This window comes from Zalophus californianus, chromosome 6, assembly GCF_009762305.2.
Source record: "Zalophus californianus isolate mZalCal1 chromosome 6, mZalCal1.pri.v2, whole genome shotgun sequence".
NCBI lineage: Eukaryota > Metazoa > Chordata > Mammalia > Carnivora > Otariidae > Zalophus > Zalophus californianus.
Window position 1 is genome coordinate 5,156,457 of NC_045600.1, and position 21,830 is coordinate 5,178,286.

A 21,830-nucleotide genomic window follows, 5' to 3' on the forward strand; every position below is an offset into this window, starting at 1 on the left:
AACACTCTTACAGATCTGGAAAAGTCATGGCTATTCATCAATTACAGCACACATTAACCGATTTTCTAGTAACACTGAGCTTGGCGGCTAGAAGAGCTACCAGGGGACACCGGTGATGGAGACACGGAACTGGCAAGTGGCAGTGATGGGCCACATATGCTAAGAACTTCACAACTGGTGTATGTGATTTAATCTAGTCCCCTGCAAAGGCAGCGTGATCCCCCTGATAGATGAGAACACAGATTCAGGGATGCAGCAGTTCGTCTGGGATTACTTTGCTCCTCGTGCTCTCTGCTGGGCTTCCTACTCAGGACTGCGTACGGCTCATAAGAATACCCATGTACACGGGGTTGAGGGCCTGCTGAACATCTCAAAGTCCAGCAAACGTCAATAATTAACATGGTTATAGGATTTGAGGCTGGACCAACAGGAGACACTGAAGATCGCTATGCTGCGGTGTTCACGGGACCTCACGCTCCTGAGCTGTGAAATAAGTCTAAGGACCCCTCACCTGCGAGTCCATCTACTCGGTCTGCATGCCTTCAGAAGACTCACAGACCTGTTTGGTCTACGCGTGAGAGCCACGGAGACAAAGCGGAAGAAACCGAGAGTAACAACAAAAGCGTGGGAAAAACATTTTGGTAAGTTTCAATAAATAACAGAACACACACCACACATCAAAATGGAAAACACTTCCGTCTGCATATACAGACTTGGATATAATTCATCACAGCTATTCCCAGATATTTGTCATCTGCCCATTTGCATTAAAATGTGAAGCTTTAAAAAAAATCCACTATTGTATACATAGAAAAAACAAGATATTTCCTTTTGAGAGCCAAGAGCTCTTATGAATTAAAGAGGATTTACCAGGACTCCAAGTGAAGGACAGCAAATAAAGCTGGAAGAACAGACATTCACAGCATCAAGGGCAGCCAGAAGGAGTATACTCACTGTGAGAAGCCTCCTTCAATAACCAGCAGGGAATATCAAAGAAGTTACGTTCCCTCTGGACAGCAAGGGGAAAATTCTGCTCTTCATTTTGAAAGTGGTAGAAGAACTGGCTTGTGAGAGACTGTATAGTAATGGAGTACATTTTTTAGTGCTTAAAGCAAGTAAAATATTTTTGGTGTAGAAATGCATGGATACCATCATTTCTTCTTTTCCCTTCTGGTCTCTACCCCCACTCCCAAACGAAAAACCTTCTAAGTTCTGAAAATACAGTGGTTCTTTACATTTCATTCCATACCCATTCGATGGTTTTTGCCAACTTAAACTAAATTTTAGACTTCATAGAAGTTTATGCAAGGGTGACTGGTGGCAAGCCTTCTTCTTATGGTTAGATAGTAACTCTAAGCATAACAAGCTACAATTATGTCTTTCTCTCATTATGTGATTTGGAATCAAGGATTGGTTCCAAAGTTGTGCAAGAAGATCCCAAACATTTACAGTAAAGAAAAAAAAACAAAACAAAAACGAACAAAAACAAAACAGAAACCAGACAGGTAGCCCTTGGGTGTACCGCCAGGGATCTTCTGATGATGTCGTCTATCATGACAGCTGGGGTGATGATGCTTGATTAGAACAATTATCCACTCTACCAATACTTATGACGCAGTGACTGTACACTGGGTGCTGGGCTGAGCACTGGTGAGTCAACATGGGACGAGGACCAATCTGGCATTTGTCCTGCAAGTTACAATTCCTTTTTTTTTTTTTAAGATTATATTTATTTGAGAGAGAAAGAGAGAAAGGGAGAGGGAGGGAGAGCACAGAGGGAGAGTGAGGGGGAGAAGCAGACTCCTCGCTGAGCAGGAAGGCTTGATGTGGAGCCCAACACGGGGCTCGATCCCAGTACCCTGAGATCATGACCTGAGCTGAAGGCAGATGCTTAACCAACTGAGCCCCCCGGGCGCCCCTGCAAGTTACAATTCTCGCAGATCGCTCACTTCAGTAATTACAAAATGCTCTCATCTCCCTCTCTTCCACTGTATCTTTGTGGCAGAAACCAAGTCATTGTCGAGGAAGGCTGGTGATCTTAGAGAATCTGACGGATCTTCAGAAGAAGTTTCTCTTCTACCATGCGAAGCCAGGTCCCTGAGCCCAGAGGGGTGACTGCGTCACTTCTGATAAAGGGATAGGTGCCAACTCATCTTCCTCCGTTCAATGGCAGAATGATTCTATCTCTATTTTGCTAGAGAAACAGACTCAAAATGTTTCAGTGGATCTGAGTGATAAGGAAATATATCAGAAGTAATAATAATAAAAAAAAAACCCCAGAAAATCAGGTTTCACTTTTCTACTCTTGAAATTGTGTGCACGTCCAGCACCAACTGGTGCATTTACAAATGGGTCTTTCTAACAAGTGTAACCAGTTTTCCAAAGGACTGTCAGCTGTTTATTTGGAAGCAGTAGATGTTTACCACCCTATTTTACACTTAGAACAGAGCATTTTTAAAATAATGCTCTGTTTTGTACCAGTTTAGTTCTTTTGATCTCTCTTCTCACAGCTCTGCCCTATTGTAAAACTCTACTTAGGAGCAGAAAGAATGAGTGATTGTCTCTGTTTTGAGCCAGTGGAAATGTTATTCTATTGTCAGCTTCAGCATCCCCACTGAGCAAGGTATGACCTACAATGTCTTCCCCGGATTTTCTGCCTTTTTTCCTTTGACTAATGGAAACAAAGCTTTTCCCAAGGATTCCAAATCAAGCCCCCAATCGAAGTCTTAATTGGCAACACAAAGCACAACTGCTGGGTGCTGGACAATTTCCAAAGGAGATTTTGTTCTTAAGCACTAGGCTGAAAAAACCCCAGAGGAAAGAAAACAAACATATACCCATCCACACTCTGCAGATGCCCCGACTTGGTTAATTTGGAACTCTGATTATAGAAAAATTCCTGCATGATTGTAAACATATTTGAAACATCCTGGAAGCTATTTTATTCCTAATATTCAGGATGCCTAGCGTGCTTCTTGCTCTTTTCAGAATTCTCTCCTAATGAGAGATCTATAGGAACTTGACCACAGAGGAATAATTAGATGCTACTGTTTGGGTTTCCAACGTCCAAGTGGATGTGAACTCACATCCATGGATGCCCATAAAAACCAGAGAAACAAAATTAATGAATCACTCTGTTCTACCCTGAAATCCAAGAGTTTTGAACACTCAGAAAACCATGTATTTCTGGTTGGCTGCTCGACAACAGTTTATCAGATGAACCAAAATGATTATTCCGTAAATTAAAAAGAAGCATCTACAGAGGCCTTAGAATATTTCTGGAAGGAAGGTTATTGTTTAAGTGTTAACACGTATATGTGCACACAATATGATGGCTACAAATAACCAACACTCCTCCCTCCCTCCCTTCTTTCCTTCCTTTCCTCCTAAGATAATCTTGCTGAGAGCAGTCCCTAAGCACAAGCTCTCACCTATAAGGCTGACACAGGGAGCAGAGGACCCAGGCCTCTGCTCACAGCACATGGCCGGTTCTATCCTTGGAGTCCAGCCCCTGCAGCCCCTAAGTACCTGCCAGTCCTATCTCTCAGACTTGCTGCCAGAAGTCTCTGATACTGCTCCTGTCGGTGCCCATAGGGGCATCTCGGAACATCGCTGCTCCTGACAGCAGCGTGCAGAAAGCAGGGGCAGACAAGAGGGATCGTTTCCAAACAGTAATTATATCAAGCACTTTTTATGAGCCGATGTAAGTGCTGACCTGGACGTCTTGCGGGAAGCAGCCTAGCGTAGCGGTAGGGGCATGAGCTCTGGATGCACGTGAACCTGGGTCTGAGCACCTTCCCAGCTCTGTGCCTGCGGGACCTGGGGAAGTTACCTCGTTTCTCTGAGCTTCAGTCTTCTCATAAAATAGAAATACCAATATCTACCTTGCAAATCATTTTGAGGATTAGTGATACCGATATTAAAAACCTGGTACTTTGTAGGCTTTTATTACCACTGAAGGATGATTTCTGCCATCATCACTGACTTAGAGGGGGCCCAAAGTACCCATGGATGCCTGCGCTTTTTCACACCCTGGGGAAAGTGTCCATCTGATTCCATAGCCCAGCCTCACTTGTGTGGTCAGTTTCAGAAACATCATTCCCCAGCCTTACCGTACCCTGAATACATGTTTCAAACACTAGAACTGAAAATACAGTTTGCCAGGAACTCTAGCAATCATGCCAATTAATCCTATGAGGTCTAAGAAAGCCATAAATAGTGAAGGGCATTATCACACTACATCAAAGTTACTTTGGACCAACCATAGAAAATTCTACAAAATCAAAGAACAAGAATGCTGGACATAAGCTCTCATGAAATGAACTGAAAGCTAGAAATTACATTTGCATTTCAATTTTTACTTTCATTTTTTTGCTCTGAAAATTTTTTAAATCTTATTTAAATTCCAAATATATAAGAGGTATAAATGATAAAATTCCATTTTATCCAAGAATAAAGGGAAAGAATCTCCTTTTTCCATTAATAATTTGCTACTTTATTTATTCTTTAAAAAAGATTTATTTGAGTAGTCTCCACACCCAGTGTAGGGCTCAAACTTACGACCTCGAGATCAAGAGTTGCACGTTCTACCGACTGAGCCAGCCAGGCACCACAATAATTTGCTACTTTAAAAAGTCACTCTTGAGGGGTGCCTGGGTGGCTCAGTTGGTTAAGCATCTAACTCTTCATTTTGGCTTGGGTCATGATCTCGGGGTTGTGAGACTGAGCCCCACGTTGGGTTCCGCACTGGGTATGGAGCCTGCTTAAGATTCGGGATCCCCTCCCCGCCTCCAAGTGCACTTGTGTGCTCTCTCTCTCTCTCTCAAAAAAAAAAAAAAGATAAGATAAAATAAAATAAAATGATACTCTTGAAATGAGAGGACTCACTCTTGAACAATCAATGGGTCAAAGAAGAAATCACAAGGGAATTTAGAAAATATCTAGAAACAAATGAAAATAAAAACAAAACACACTAAAACTTGTGGGATCAGAGAACACAATACTAGAAGGGAAGTTTATAGCAGTAAAGATGTGCATTGAAAAGAAGAAAGATCTCAAAACAACAACCTAGCTTTCTACCCCAAGGAACTAGAAAAAGAAGAACTGAAACAAAAGTTAGTAAAAGTAAGGACCTAATAAAGATTAGAGTAAAAATAAAACAGAGAATAGAAAAATAGAAGAAAATAAATGAAACTACAAATTTCTTTCAAAAAGATCAACAAAACTGACAAATCCTCAGCTAGACTAAGAAAAAAAGAGACCCAAATAACTAAAATTAGAAATGAAAGAGGGAATATTACAACTGATGTCACAGAAGTAAAAAGAATTCTATGAGACTATTAGGAGCAATTATATGCTAACAAATTGGATAACATAGAGGAAATGGATCAATTCCCAGAATCATACAACATACCAAGGCTGAATCATGAAGAAATAAAAACTCTAACAGACCAATAACCAGAAGGAAATTGGAACAGTAATAAAAAAAAAATCTCCCAACAAAGAAAAGCCCAGGGCGAGACGGCATCACTGGAGAATCCTACCAAACATTTAAAGATGAATTAATACCAATTCTCCTCAAAGCTGTTCAAAGAATTGAAGGGGGAATGGGGGAGAGGAAATTCTTCCAGTCCCATTCTATGATACCAAAACCAGACAAAGACACAGCAAGAAAAACTATAGACCAATATCCCTGATGAAGCTTGAAGCAGAAATCCTCAACAAAATACTATCAAACTGAATTCAACAGTACATTAAAAGGATTACAGGAGTGCCCCCTTATCCACAGGGGATATGTTCTAAGACCCACCAGTGAATGCCTGAAACTGTGGATAGTACCAAACCCTATTTATACAGTACATATCTATGATAAAGTTTAATTTATAAATTAGGCATAGTAAGAGATTAACAATAATTAATAATAAACTAGAAACAATTTGAACAATATACTGTAATAAAAGTTTTGTGACTATGGTCTCTGCCTATCAAAATATCTCATTATACTCTACTCACCCTTCTTGTGATGATGTGACAGGATAAAATGCCTACGTGATAGGATGAAGCGAGATAAATATGTAGGCACTGTGACATAATGTTGGGCTACTATTGACCTTCTGGTGGTATGTCAGAAGGAGGGTCTTATGCTTCTGGACTGAGGTTGACCATGGGCAACTGAAACTGAAGAAAGTGAGACCATGGGTAAGAGGGGACCATTATACCACAGCCCAATGGGATCTAGACCTGCAAGGCAAGGATGGTTCAACATATGAAAATCAATGTAATACACCACATTAACATAATGAAGGACAAATACCACATCCCTATCTTAACAGATACAGAAAAAGCACTTGACAAAACTCAACATTCTTTCATGTTAAAAACTCTCAACAAATTAGAAATAGAAGGAAATTACCTTAACATAATAAAAGCCATATATGAAAAGCTCACAGCTAACATCATATGCAACAGTGAAAGACTAAAAGCTTTTCCTCTAAGATCAGGAACAAGGCAAGGAGATCCACTTGCACTGCTCCTGTTCAACACAGTACTAGAAATCCTAGCCAGCACAGTTAGATAAGAAAAAGAAATAAAAGGTATTGACATTAGAGAGAACTAAAGTTATCTCTGTTTGCAGATGACGTGATCTTACATGTAGAAAGCCCTAAAGATTCCATGCACACAAACATTTTAAAACTAATCAACAATTTCAGCAAAGTTGCAGGATACAAAAATCAGTTGCATTCCTATACACTAACAACAACGAACACAAAAAAGGAAATTAAGGAAAAAAATCCCATTTGCTACAGAATCAAAAGGATAAAATACTCAGGAATAAATTTAACCGAGGAAGTGAAAGACCTGTGCACAAAAACTATAAAACACTGCTAAAATAAATCAAAGATGACATAAATAAGTGGAAACCCATCCCATTTTCATGGATTGGAAGACCTAATATTGTTAAAATGTCTATAGTACCTACAATGATCTATAGATTCAATGCATCCCCTATCAACATGGTATTTTTTGCAGAAATAGAAAAAAAAGCCTAAAATTTAAAAGGAATGTCAAGGGAACCCCAAATAGCCAAAACAACCTTGAAAAAGAAGAACAAAGTTGGAGGCCTCAAAGTATCTGATTTTAAAATATGCTACCAAGTAACAGTAATCAAGTTGGTAGAGTATCTTCATTAGCCCAAAGAGAGAAAAATAGATCAATGGAACAGAATAGAGAGCCCAGAAATAAACCCTTGAGTATGTGGCCAAATGATTTTCAACAAGGGAGCCCCAAGAGCAGACGATGGGAAACGGACAGTCTTTTCAACAAATGGCAAAGGGAAAATTGAATATCGACACGCAAAAAATGAAGTTGGACCCTTCGACAATAAACAAAATTAACTCAAAAGGGATTAAAGACCTAAATGTATGACCTAAAACCATCAAACTCCTGGAAGAAAACACAAGGGGAAAGCTTTGGGATGCTGTATTTGTCAATGATTTCTTGGATGTGACACCAGAAGCAAAAGTAGACACTTGGGACTACATCATACTTAAAAACTTCTGTGTATCAAGGAAACAATCAACAGAGTAAAAAGACAACCTATGTGACGGGAGGAAATATTTGCAAATAATATACTTAATAAGGGGTCCATATCCAGAATATGTAAGGAAATTCTACAGTTCAGGAACAATAACAGAAAAATGAATCATTTGACTTAAAAATGGGCAAAGGGCTTGAACAGATATTTCTCCAAAGAAGATATACAAATGACCAACAAGCATATAACAAAATGCTCAATATCCAGGTACGTGGCTGGCTCAGTCAGTAGAGTATGTGACTCTTGATCTTAGGGGTCGTGAGTTCAAGCCCCATATTGGATGTAGAGATTATTCTTAAAAAAGATGCTCATTATCACTTATCATATGATAAATGCCAAGCAAAACCACAAAGAGATATCACCTCATATCCATTAGGATTGCCACTAGCAAAAGAATAGAAAATGACAAGTTTTTGGCAAGGATGAGAAGAAATTAGGACATTTGTGCTTTGTTGGTGGGTACGTAAAATGGTGTAGCCATTATGGAAAACAATATGGTGGTTCGTCAAAACATTAAAAATAGAATTACCTTATGACTCAGCAATATCACTTCTGGATATCTATCCAAAAGAATTAAAAGCAGGATTTTGAAGAGCTATTTGCATAGCCACATTCATTATAGCATTATTTATAACAGCCAAGAGGCAGAAACAAGCCAAATGTTCATCAACAGTTGAATGGATAAAGAAAATGTGGGGTGTACGGGTGTGGGTGTGGGCGTGTGTATTATGCAGCCTTAATAAAGAAGGAAATCCTGTGATATGCTACAATATGGATGAACCTCAAGGATAGGATGCTCAATGAAATAACTCAGCCACAAAGGGACAAATAAATACTGTATGATTCCACTCATATGAAGTATCTAAAGTAGTCAAACTCATAGAAAGGGTGATTGCCAAGACCTGGGGATAGGAATTACTGTTTAATGGATATAGAAATTCAGTTTTGCAAGATGAAAAAATTCTTCAAACTCATGGTCAGCAGAAGGGAGGCGGGTGGGGGGGGTGGGAAAAGTAGGGGATGCAGAGGAAGGAGGGTACTGGTTGGGATGAGCACTGGGTGTTGTATGGAATTGCTGAATCACTATGCTGTACACCCGAAACTAATACAAGAAAAGATGAAAAGGTTCTTGCGATCTGCTGCACAACAACAATGTGCAACAGTACTTAACGCTACCAAACCGTACACTTAAAAATGGCTGAGATGATAAATTTAATGTTATGTGTTTTATAACAGATGGCAATCTGAATCCTCAAATAAAGTCAGCCTTGGCAATCTTCGGCATCTAGATGAAAAACAAAGACGGTCCATATTGACTGCTGCCATTTAGAATGCAGAAGGTCACTTCACGTTGATTAGAAATAAATGATTCAAGCAAGTATTAAACAGATACAACATGAGGTTAAGAATGTCATTTTTTAAGTTTTAAAAAGCCCTGCAAAATCAATTTTCTTAAAATTCACAAACAGTAAGTACATGAAACTCTAGCTGGTAAAAACACAATGAAAATTTGTTTTTTGAGGGAGAGTACAAACACTACATATTTGAAAAAGAAGTTAGGATTGTTATGTTTTCCTCCAAGTCACAGCCCAGCATCTGATCCAACACCTGCAAGCCCACTGGTGGCCCCAGCATGCAGAGTGGCCTCTGCACACTCATGCTCCCTGACCCGACACCTGCTAGGCAGTTAGCATTGTAATGAGCCCTAAGAGCTTCTACGGTGGGCTTGTAACAAGCCGGGGGGGTATCACCACACAAGAATTTCTTTAAGGTTTTCTAGGCTATATTACCATCATGTATTTAATTTTCTAGAGCCTAAAAGCTAAGGCAAGTGGCCTGGCATATAATATATGAAATTTTAATATGACAATCATGAAGTTATAGAAATATTAAGAGCAAACTATGCTCTGACAGACAACATCAATATCTAGAACTTCACTGTTAGGCACAATTTAAAGGTATGAGCTTATCCAAATTTCATAGATAAAAAGTTAACATTGGTATGGCAATCTGAATTTTGCTCCATGCCAAGTATGAAGCTGGGAAGAGCATATTCTTTTTCTTTTTTAAGATTTTATTTATTAATTTCAGAGAGAGAGCACAAGCAGGGGGAGAAGCTGAGCAGGGAGCCCGATGCGGGGCTCAATCCCGGGACCCTGCAATCATGACCTGAGCCAAAGGTGCTTAACCGACTGAACCACCCAGGTGCCCCTTCATTTTTTTTTTTTTTTAAGAGCATATTCGTTTTAACACAGGTTACACTCCCTTTTGTGTTTTCAAGAGACCCTCAAGCAAAAATACAAAATAGCACACCATGGTGTTAGCCAATGAAATTTCAAAAGACAGTAAGAAAAAGTCTAAAAAAGCAGAAAAATAAATGTATATAGGTCCTGATATGGCAACACACCAAATATTGTACTTTTATAAGTTTTAATTCAGACAAGAAATTAAGAGGTGTCACATAAAAAAGCAATATTTATTTTAAACCTGAGATGGAACTCTTTTTCGGGGTGGGTTAAGGCACTCTGTACCTACCTTTTGGTTGCGGCGGGCACAGCTGTTTCTTTCCTGGCCCCTGAGGGGGACGGTAGAGAGCCACTAGGTTTCTTTGGTAACACAGTGCCGTTGTTAACAGTGGTCCTTAAAGGCAGGGTCTGCACCAGTGGTCTTGCTGTGAGATAAGCAGAAAACGCCATCAGAGCTTTCCCCTCTGTCAAGGTGACTCTTTACAGAACTTAAGACAGGTAGGACAGCAAAGGACATCAATTTTAAAATGCTGGCAAAACTGACAAAGGTGTCAAGAGAATTCAGTGGAGATTTTCAACTAAGGATGCTGGAACAATGAGCCTAGACAAAATCTTCCCCCTTATGCAGAAACGAACTCGAAATGGACCAAAGACCCGAGCGTAAAATGCAAAACTATAAAACGTCTAGATGAAAATGCAGAAAACTCTGTGTGACCTTGGGTTTGGTGACTTTTTAGATACAACAACAAAAGCACAATCCATGAAAGAAAAAAATGATTGTTTGGACTTCATTAAAATTATAAAAATGTTTGCTCCGTGAAAGACAACGTTACGAGGATGAAAAGATGAGCCACAAACTGGGAGAAGATATTTGCAAATCACGTATCTGATAAAGGACTTGTATACAGAATATAAAAAAGAATGCTTAAAACTCCACAGTCAGAACACAAGCAGCCCAATTAAAAAAATGGGCAAAAGATCTGAACAGACACTTCACCAAAGAAGATCTACAGATGGCAAATAAGCATATGAAAAGATGCTCAACATCTTTTGTCATTAGGGAAATGCAAATTAAAACAATAATGAGATATCTCTATACACCTATTAGGGTGGCTAAAATCCAAAAAACAAACAAAATTGCAATTGCTGGCCAGGACCAGAGCAACAGGGACTCTCATTCATTGCTGGTGGGAATACAAAATGGTACAGCCACTTTGGAAGACGGTTTGGCGGTTGCTAAATGTAGTCTTACAGTATGATCCAGTCATTGTGTGACATTAGGTATTTACTCAACTGATTGGAAAACTTATGTCTATATAAAACCTGCATTTACTATTTATAGCAGTTTTATTCATAATTGTCAAAAACTGGAAGCAACCAAGTTGTCCTTCAATTGGTTAGTGGATAAACAAACTGCGGTCCATCCAGACAATGGAATATGATTCAGCAAAAAAAAAAAAAAAAAAGCAAGGAAGCCATGCACACAAGGACAGGGCTGAGTCTTAAATCCATGCTGCTCAGTGAAAGCAGCCAGGCTGAAAGGCTACATTCTCTATGATTCCATTTAAGGCAAAACTACAGAGACAAAAACCAGATCAGGGGTTGCCAGAGGTTGGCCAGCAGCGGGTGGGGGGCTGAACAGGTAAGGTGCAAGAGCATGTTAAGGTGGTAAAATGATTCTGTATGATGCTGATCATGCTATGCGACACCAAGCATCTGTCAAAACCTCCAGACTCTTTTTTTTTTTAAAGATTTTATTTATTTATTTGAGAGAGAGAGAATGAGAGGGGGGAGGGTCAGAGGGAGAAGCAGACTCCCTGCCGAGCAGGGAGCCCCTTGTGGGACTCGATCCCGGGACTCCAGGCTCATGACCTGAGCCGAAGGCAGTTGCTTAACCAACTGAGCCACCCAGGGACCCTAAAACCTCCAGGCTCTTGAGGCACACAGAAGGAACTTTAATGTACGCAGATAAAAATCATTTAGGAGACGGGGAACCCATGACGGATAAAAGAATCAAACTATACTTCAAGTATGGGCTCTAACCTCATGGAAGGGGGAGGACAGGAAGGTGCTGTGAAAATGGGGAGAGACTGAGGAGCACATCTAAGCACTATGCTCGGGTTAGTAACATTGTTTCCCACAGGGCATGGTCAACACCTCTGAAACCACTGTCATGAGCCCTAGCAGTGAACAATTAAGGAACCGCAAGGAGGATGGTGGGAACCAGGCTTCTCACTGTTGCAGAGGGAGGCTATAGACAAGCAAGGGGGATGGCGTTGAATGAGCCAGGGGGTAGGAGACCTCCGTATGAAGCCATGATAGAGCTACAGATACAAATTACACCTATGGATGTAAACACGGATTGGCACAAACACACTTTTTTTTTTTAAGATTTATTTATTTATTTGAGAGAGAGTGAGCATGTGGGTTGGGGGAGGGGCAGAGGGGGAGAGTCTTCAAGCAGATTCTCCAGAGCGGAGAGCCTGATATGGGGCTCGATCCCACAACCCACGAGATCATGACCTGAGCTGAAACCAAGAGTTGTATGCTTAACTGACTGAGCCGCCCAGGTGCCCCAGAATAAACACATTCCTTAGCTCTGCGTGCTGAGAGTACCGGAAGCAAGGACACCAACCAATCCCTGGTTTCTAACACAATTCCTCAACAACCAAGAACTGGGACTCCTCGGGGAAATGCCCGAATCTGGAGCTGGGGCAGGGCACATCCAACATGAGCCTGGAGCACCCTGTACTGCCAGAGAGTAAGGAAGTGCTCAAAAGCAATAATAAAACCCAAACCCTATACTGATGGGGTGAAGTCACAGGGACCCAGGAGTCAACTGAAAGAGCTCCCCCAGCAGCCAGAGCTGGGACAATTTCAGCAACAAAATATAGACAGTAGCACTGGATTATAGCCCGAAATATGAAATAAATATCCAGGAGTCCAGACTGATAGAATCATTGAGTAAATGATTAAATGGGCAAGAAAAGCTCATTTCTCCTGTGCAGAATTCCAGATCATATATGTAGATGCTTCATCCTCAAGCAGGTGGAACACAGTCCTCTGCTCCATAAATGCGGGCGGCATAGTGACTGCCTTCTGCACGGCACAGAGCGGAGGCAGGGTGGGGAGTCACTTCGCTGTGGACAAACCTGGAGAACTCCATCCCGGCCAGCGTCACAGTGACAAGTCACGTCGACAGTATGTACCCCGGGTAGGATGTGACAGCAATGCACTTTACCTCTACAGTCTTCCTCCCTAAAAGCCAGTACCTACCAGACAAACCCAAGTCAAAAGACAATGAACTATCTGACCAGGGCTCCTCAAAACTGTCAAGGTCATCAGAAACAAGGAAAATCTGAGAAACTGTCAGTCTAGAAGAGCCTCGGGAGATATGATTGGCCAAATATAATCCCAGATTGGATCCTGGAACAACATAAAAAGGATGTTAGGGATAAACTAAGGAAATTCAGATAAAGTGTGCCTCTAATTGATAAAAAATGTATCACTAGGGCACCTGGGTGGCGCAGTCAGTTAAGCGTGTGACTCTTGATTGCGGCTCAGGTCATGATCTCGTGGGTGAGACTGAGCCCTGCATCGGGCTTTGCGCTCAGTGTGGAGTCTGCTTGAGATTCTTTCTCCCTCTCCCTCTGCCCCTCCCCTCCATGTGCACGCACTCTCTCTCTCTCAAATAAATAAATCTTTTTTAAAAAAAGGTAAAATAAAAAATAAAAAAAGTGTCATCATTGTGGCATGCTAATGTAAAATGTTAATTGCCGGCGAAGCTGGGCGCAGGGTAGATGGCAACCGTCTGTACCGCCCTTGCAACTTTTCCTTCTTCCTTTTTTTTTAATAAAGATTTTATTTATTTACCTGACAGAGAGACACACAGCGAGAGAGGGAACACAAGCAGGGGGAGTGGGAGAGGGAGAAGCAGGCTTCCCGCCGAGCAGGGAGCCCGATGCGGGGCTCGATTCCAGGACCCTGAGATCGTGACCTGAGCCGAAGGCAGATGCCCAACGACTGAGCCACCCAGGCGCCCCGGTCCTTGCAACTTTTCTGTAAATCTAACACTACTCTGAAATAAAAAAAATTGATTTGAAACGCTAGCAGAATTTATTTCGTGCATCACAGAATTAAATGTGCCTTGACTGAGGTTCTTAAAAACAATGACAGGGCGCCTGGGTGGCTCAGTCAGTTAAGCGGCTGCCTTCGGCTCAGGTCATGATCCCAGGGTCCTGGGATCGAGTCCCACATCGGGCTCCCTGCTCGGCGGGAGCCTGCTTCTCCCTCTCCCTCTGCCTGCCTCTCTGCCCACTTGTTCTCTCTGTCTGTCAAAAAAAAAAAAAAAAAAAAAACGACAAAACTAAATAGAATGTTTTTAACACACCAAAACTTTTCAGTCCCTAAGGCAGAGGGCCAGGCTTCCTTCTTTTTTCAAACGTGACAGAAAGTGGCAAAAGGCAGAGGCAGTGCCCCAGCCAGAGCACCACCCCCTCCCTCCGCCACCCTCCACGCGCTCTCTTTGCCCACCTCCTGAGCACCTGCCCACCCGAGGGCCTAGCGTGCTGGGAGCCAGCATTCCTCAGCAAGACACCGCGGGTCCCGAACCAGGACTCCCCATCTTCTCTCGTGCACGTCTGCCGCGCCTCCCGGACAGGACCCTTCTCCCCCCAGGAGGACAGGCATTGTCACCGTCATTGTCACTACTCTACCTCCTCTCTCTGCTTCGTCCACCATTTCTGTTCCCATTCTGGTTTGGTTTTGTTTTTTAAATACATGGACCCTCAATGTTCCCGTCCACCCAGAACCTGGGGACATGACCTTTTTTGGAAATAGGGTCTTTGTCAATGTAATTAGTTAAGATGAGGTCATACAGTATTAGGGTGGGCCCTGAACCCAGTGATGGTGTCCTTGTGAGGAGCAGAGAAGAGACACAGAGGCTCCGGGAGAGAAGGCCAGGCAACGGCGGATGCAGAGCTGGGAGTGAAGCCTAGAAGCCGGGGAATGCCAAGGATGGCCGGCAGCCACAGAAACTGGGAGAGAGTCCTGGAACAGTCTCGCTTAGAGCCTCCAGCAGGAACCGACCCTGCCCACACCTTGACTTCAGTCCAGTGTACTGGTCTTGGACTGCCAGCCTCCAGCAGTGTGAGAGAGTAAGTCTGCTGTCTCAGGCCCCCGGCCCCACTTTGTGGTCATCAGTCACAGCAGCCCTAGGAGGTGAGAATGACTCATGTCAGCCCGGCTGTCCCTTCCCTTCCTGCTATTCCTGCCTGTCCAGCCTGTCTCTGAAGCATGACTCCTAGACCCGAGGGTGGGTCTTCTGGGCGTTTGGTCAGCCCTGTCCAGGCTTGTCTCCGCGTGGCCCTCACCTTGACGTCCCTCGCCACCATCTCCAATGGTGCGCGGGCGCTGCCTCGTGGTGTTACACATACTCGTTGTTGGGCAGAGTGGGACAACTGGAAGGGTGCTGTCTCGTCCTACTGGGACCTGCACATGTGGGGGGCTCCTACTTGACAACCAGCCCAGAGAGCAGAGGACACGGTCCCGACCCCTGGGTTAGCCCGCCTCCCCGCCACTAGGCCCGTCAGGATCTGGTCTAAACCTCTGAGCTGCTCTCATTCTGTCCATAGGCTTTATTTCTCCCACTATGTGCCCAGACTCTTCACTGCGCCACCCCCCCCCCCACAAACCAACAAGCAAAACGATGCCACCTCCTTAGCTTTGCCTCTGTCGGGCTCACAAATCTGAACGTGCACAGACTCACCCGGAGGGAGTGTTACAATACAGACCTCCAGGCTCCAGCCCCAGGGTTTCCGATGCTGGGTCTGGGTGCAGCCTGAGAATCTGCCTTTCTAACAAGCTCTCAGGTCACGCTGCCACGGCTCTGGGGACCGCACTTTGAGACCCACAGGCTATGCCGTTGTCCCCTCCTCGTCATTCCTGCCCTCCTGGATGGCCTCTCAGAGCTCCTACCCCATGCCAGTTTGGACCTTACGATTCAGCCCTTGCTTATTACTGCTGTTCCAGGTGGGCTAATCTCATCTTCCAGAGTAACAGCGGGCGGCAGACACCGGTGCTGGGAGGAGTGTCGCCTAGATCTCTCCACACTGTCCATGAGCTTTGCACGCCTAGCTCCAGGGGTGGGCAGCCCGGGCGGACTGCTCTGTCTCTCTGGGCTGATAGCAGAGCAGCTGTCATCCCTCCCAGGCCCCATGGACTTGGAAGGAGCCAAGGAAGTAAATACTCTGATCTCCCTCTCTCCCCTTCTTCCAATCCCCAGTGAGGGCCCCCGATGCCCAAAGCTAACTGGGGGGTGGAGGGCAAGGGCCTGCTGGTGCAGTCGCACAGGTCAGCCCGCAGGGCAGAGCCCGGCGGACGGGAAAGAAAGGACCCAGAGAGGCTCATGGACGATGTTGGCTCCTCTTGGGCCCCTGACCCAGGTCCGCCCACACCTCCCCACCATGCTTGCCACCAAACCAGGCTGGGTGACCTCCTCCCTGCGCCCACAGCCCTGGCCTGTGCTGCCATCCCGAGAACACTGCATGGCAATCGTCTGTTTATTCACCTGCCCACTCCATGGACGACGGGAGGCTCCTTAAGGAGGCACGCCTCCACAGAAGGTGTTCAACAGGGATCTGTGGATCACACCACACTGAATTTCAAGAACAAAAGCCCTGCTTCCAAGAGAAGGCATTATGTTACCATTTCTGGGTCATTGTGAAATTTTAATTTTTTTCTTGAGTCATAATTTCAAAGTTCAGTCTCCTAATAACCTAGTTCCGTCCTTCTCCCAGAAGGGGAATTAGGACTGTAGAAGCCCATGAAAGATCAGCTGTGTGCGGCAGGCTCTCTGACCGGGGCTAACAGATGTGTACGTTAAGCTATGACAGAGGGCGCCTGGGTGGCTCAGTCGTTAAGCGTCTGCCTTCGGCTCAGGTCATGATCCCAGGGTCCTGGGATCGAGCCCTGCATCGGGCTCCCTGCTCAGCAGGAAGCCTGCTTCTCCCTCTCCCACTCCCCCTGCTTGTGTTCCCTCTCTCGCTGTGTCTCTCTCTGTCAAATAAATACATAAATAAATCTCAAAAAAAATTAAGCTGTGGCAGAGCATCATCAGAAGCAAACAGAATCCTTAAAGTTCTGATGAGAAACCATGAAAGAAAAACCGAGGATGGGGCGGGGGCCCAGTGACCGCCCTCGGAGTGACGGGGAAGGTGGAGAGATCTGTTAGGGCTACACGCCGATCTGGGTAACATCCCCCGGGGTTCCTCACCACTGACTTTGTCAATAGCACAGCAAATGCCACCAAAATGCCTTTAACTAAGTGCCTATTGTGCACATGACACCTCAGCAGGTTGCTTCCGTGTTTCCCCATCTAGATGTGATTAGCCACTCAAGGAAAAAAGGCGGCCACCATAAAGGGAAAGTTCTGGAAGAAAAAAATGCCCCCTGGTGTCCAGTGTGAACGAGCACTAGCCTGGATTGGGAGGGCAGGAGGACACAAAAGCCGCTACAATGAGTCATTTTCAGACAAGTGATCTTTAAAACTGTGGAAGAGAAATAGCACAGGGAAAGGTTCAAACACAATTTCCCGCTCATCAGGATAAATGACTCCTTTGCCTCCACATGACACTAAGAGATGAGACATTCTTCTGGTTCATAAAAGGGATTTTTAAAATAACATTTTAATTGTTCCTAGGGGCAAAACGTAGACCCACGGCACGAAAGAAGGATTTCTCAAATAAAAGGAGAATGAATGATAAATGGTGTGTGTTTAGAATGCATTCATGGGAGCGGTATCAGGACGGCTGGAATCTCAAATCTCAAGGGAGACTGAGAAGCACAGAGGACTGAAGGGCTCAGACGGGACTGGCCTCACTCTCAGTTCGGCTTACTTACGGAGCCTCGGAGAAGTCACCACCTTTCCAAGCCCCAGCTTCTTTGTGAAATACGGGTAACAGCGGCCAGGCTGCAGGGCGCTGCAAGGATCAGGAATGAGCAGTGGGAGTTGTTAGCGGCGTGTCCAGGATGCTGCAGGCACACGAGAAGTGGGGGCTCTTACCCTATGGCTACATCCAGATGATGAAATGCTTTTGGACATCAGGGTGCAATCGAGTCCCCAGAACGCGATGTGAGTAGAATTAGTGTAGCGTGTCAGTTACGTTCAGAGGCACCTACGGTGGAATCAGACCCACGCGAGTGTCCTCAGCCGCATCCAGCACACCCAGGGACGGGCAGAGGGAGACACCTGGCAAAGTGAGGGTGGCAGGGGAGTGTAGGCAGGGGCAGGACCTCAGGTCTGGGCGTGAAGGCCAGAGCTCTAGGCCCAGTGTGTCCCCAACTGGCAGTGTGACCGTAGGCCCCATTTTTAGTCCAAATGCGCTCTAAGGATGTCTCTCCCCACCCTGAAATCAGATCCTAATTCATGCGGGAAGAGTGTGCTGAGTTTCTATGACTTCGCCACCCTGAGTCAGTTCATAGACAAACTCGACAGTCCACCAGGGAGCTGAGCCACGAGGCTGAAGGGGACAGGCCCTTGGTCCAGCCACATGTGCCGGACTGATGGCTAGTAGTTCCTTGGCATACTCATTCATAGAAGGTCCTCGATAAACTACCAGGAGTTAAATTTCCGGCAAAATGACTCCACAACATGGTAGCTGAAAATCTCTGGCTCTAACAAAAGTATTCGCAATCTCAGGTCTAAAACATTCACAATTAAACCTGAAATAAATTTTTTTCAATCTTTCTAGGTGGTAGGATTGGAATATCCAGACTTTAAGAACTGTGATGACATATTTTCAAAACTAGAGTTGATATAATTACAGAAATTTGAGTATAGCTCGCTGAACCTACCAATGCTTATTATTATGAACTGTTACAACCTAAAGACCAAGAAACCCTTTTCACTCACATCATAGTAATAACTCAATGTGCAATATTTGATAAGTAAAACATCCCATTAGGTTTTGAAATAAACTTAATTATGCAAAGCATGACTGTGTATGTGGTTATGTGGAGAAATCCAAAGTTTAATTTTAGCATATCTGACCACTATGAATCTAGAATTCCTAATTATCCATGTATTTTATTTATTTATTTTTTTTTAGAGAGAGGGAGAGAGAGAGAGAGAATCCCAAGCAGGCTCCATGTCCTGCGCAGAGCCCACCACAGGGCTCCATCTCACCACCCTGACATCATGACCTGAGCTGAGATCAAGAGTTGGATGCTTAACCGACTGAGCTACCCAGGTGCCCCAAACTGGAAGGAATCTATTTATAGGCTTCATTTATTTTTTTTAAGTAGGCTCCACACCCAGTGTGGACCCCAATACAGGGCTTGAAGTCACGACCCTGAGCTCAAGACCCCCCTAATTATCCATTTCAAAATTTATGAGATGTCCACGTTTGGAACTGGAAGAGGCAAACTGTGTCCACTATGCTGCGAGACAAGCGGGTAATTACTTAAGTTCTGTGGAAGATCCCGCCGCTGACACTCAGCAAAGTCACACACACTCTCATCCTCTGATGGACAATCCCGCTTCTAGGAATCTGACCTAAAGACATACTGGCAACAACGCAAAATGCCACATGCACAAGGTCAACCACAGCGGCATTACCTGTAAAACAAAAGACCACCCACAGGGGATGCTGGAGTCAACTGCGGCGCATCCCCACTGTGGCGCGTGCTATAAGAGTAGTAGGGAAGATCTCTCTACCCCGCGGTGGAAAGAGCGAGTACAGAACTGCTTTATCTGCTCTGCAGAAGCCTGAGGACATTCAGCAGATTTAAAATCTTAACTCTTCTTATATGTTTTTTTAAAAGATTTTATTTATTTAAGAGGGAGAGAGAGCACAAGAGCACAGCGAGGGGGAGGGGCAGAGAGAGAGGGAGAAACAGGCTCCCCGCTGAGTAATGAGCCCGATGTGGGGCTCGAACCCGGGACCTTGGGACCATGACCTGAGCCAAAGGCAGATGCTTAACCAACTGAGCCACCCAGGCGCCCCTCTTCTTATATGGTTTTAAAAAGTTTTTTAAATGATCAGACTACACATGAATCAAGTTTTAATAGAGCGTTGGCGGGTAGATGAGGCTCTCTCTGGTATCACGGGTTATTTGAATTCCTGGGCATTGGTCTGGTAATACAAGAATCCTCTAATGCTGAATAGTCAATATAATGGAAATATGTATGGGCAAAAAAGACATTAATGAACTGATTATGGAAAGTCATTTATTAGCAACCCGAATGTCCATCACCTGATGAACAGATAAGCAGTATGTTGCATCTCTATGCACCAGAGTATTATTCAGCCATCAGAAGGAATAAGGTATTGACACCTGCTATGACACGGATGTACCTTGAAGACCTGCTAAGTGAGAGAAGACAGCAGCAAAAAAACCACATACTGCGTGATTCCTTTTATACAAAATGTCCACAACAGTCACATCCGCAGAGACAGTGGATTGATGGTTGCTAGCGAAGGGGGGGCACGGGGGGCATGAAAGGGGGTAACTTTTGGGGTGATGACAATATTCTGAAATTAGAGAGTAGGGATGGCTGTACAACTTTGTGAACCATACTAAAAACAGTTTAAAAGGTTGAATTTTATGTTCTGTGAATTATATCTCAACAGGCTGCTATAAAAAAGTCATTCATTAGAAAACTGGAAAAATCTGAATGCTGACTTGATATTAAGGAATTACTTTTTAATAATAAATTTGTGATAAGGGTATTATGGGTTTTTTAAAAAGAGAATCCTTATATCTTAGAAATATATACTGACATATTTATAGATAAAACGATACAATGTCTTGGATTTGCCTTAAAATAATCCTAATGGGGTGAGGGAAGTAAGTCATAGGGGGCAACGTGTTGATAAATAATGAAGCCAGGTAAAAAATAAAAGGTATTTTTCTTTCTACTTTTATATACATTTGAACATTTCATAATATAAAGTTTTTTTTTAAAGATTTTATTTATTTATTTTAGGGGGGGAGGGGCAGAGGGAAAGGGAGAGAAAATCTCAAGGAGACTCCACTCAGAGCCTGATGTGGGGCTCGATCTCACAACCCCGAGATCATGACCTGAGCGAAAATCAGGAATTGGACGCTTAACCGACTGAGCCCCTCAGGCGCCCCATCATAATATAAAGTTTGAACACAATCCTTCTTAGTCTCTAGGAAACTGAACATATCTACTAAACCTCCTCCATAATTCACTAAATAATGCCTGTCTAAACTGGGGAGGGCAATTAATGGGGCAAATGAGAGAGATTACAGTGTGTTCTGTCTTAAAAAAACCCAAAAGTTATGTTCTGTAATAGAGCCATCTGTAAGGCGAAAGACAAAGAGAAAGCACAGTGTAAGAGAGAGGGACACAAACTGCTAACTGCAGTTAACCAGGATAAAGAACTAATTGTTAATTTCATTCATTGCAGAGAGCTTAGAATTTTAATTTGTTACTTGTTCCTCTCTAATAAAATTTGTGAAGGGACCATACATAGTATTTCACACAATCATGTGCCAAATATGACCTATGCTATTTGGGACGCTTTGCAAATCAAGTTAAACCTTGAGAACAGAACCCTCATTTCAAGTCCTTTGGTTACTCATTTCCTAAATATTTGGTTTGATTTGAATAATGCGAATTTAAATAATACTGCTGAGCAAAGCAACATAGATGGTAGAAAGAAGGCATGTCCAGCCAGGCCCTGGGGGCCAGTCCCAGATTTGTGTGACCTGGGGTAAATTATCCAGTCTCCTAGAGGCTGTTTTCTCATCTGTAAAATGGGCATGATAGCACCTACCTCCAAGAACTGTGGAGAGGGGAAATGGGCTCATATATCCAAAATGTCTATTGCAATGTCCAGCACCCAGCCAGTCAATAAATGGTAGCTATGAGTATCATTCTGAACATTAGGAGTAAGTGTCAACATAGCAGAGACTATTGAAAGGTTATCTGTAGTCTGCTTTCAACAGCGGTCTCAGAGTCT

At 43.7% G+C, this 21,830-nt stretch overlaps 1 protein-coding gene across 5 annotated transcripts in view; it reads right to left on the bottom strand.

The window, feature by feature from the left end:
• Positions 1 to 21,830, bottom strand: part of EML1 (EMAP like 1) — a 177,808-nt gene that overhangs the window by 49,123 nt on the left and 106,855 nt on the right. For all 5 annotated transcript variants that reach the window (XM_027571729.2, XM_027571728.2, XM_027571727.2 and 2 more), the window contains exon 3: positions 10,130 to 10,265. In XM_027571729.2, coding sequence (XP_027427530.1) covers positions 10,130 to 10,265 — 136 coding nt within the window. The remainder of the gene's footprint in view (positions 1 to 10,129; positions 10,266 to 21,830) is intronic.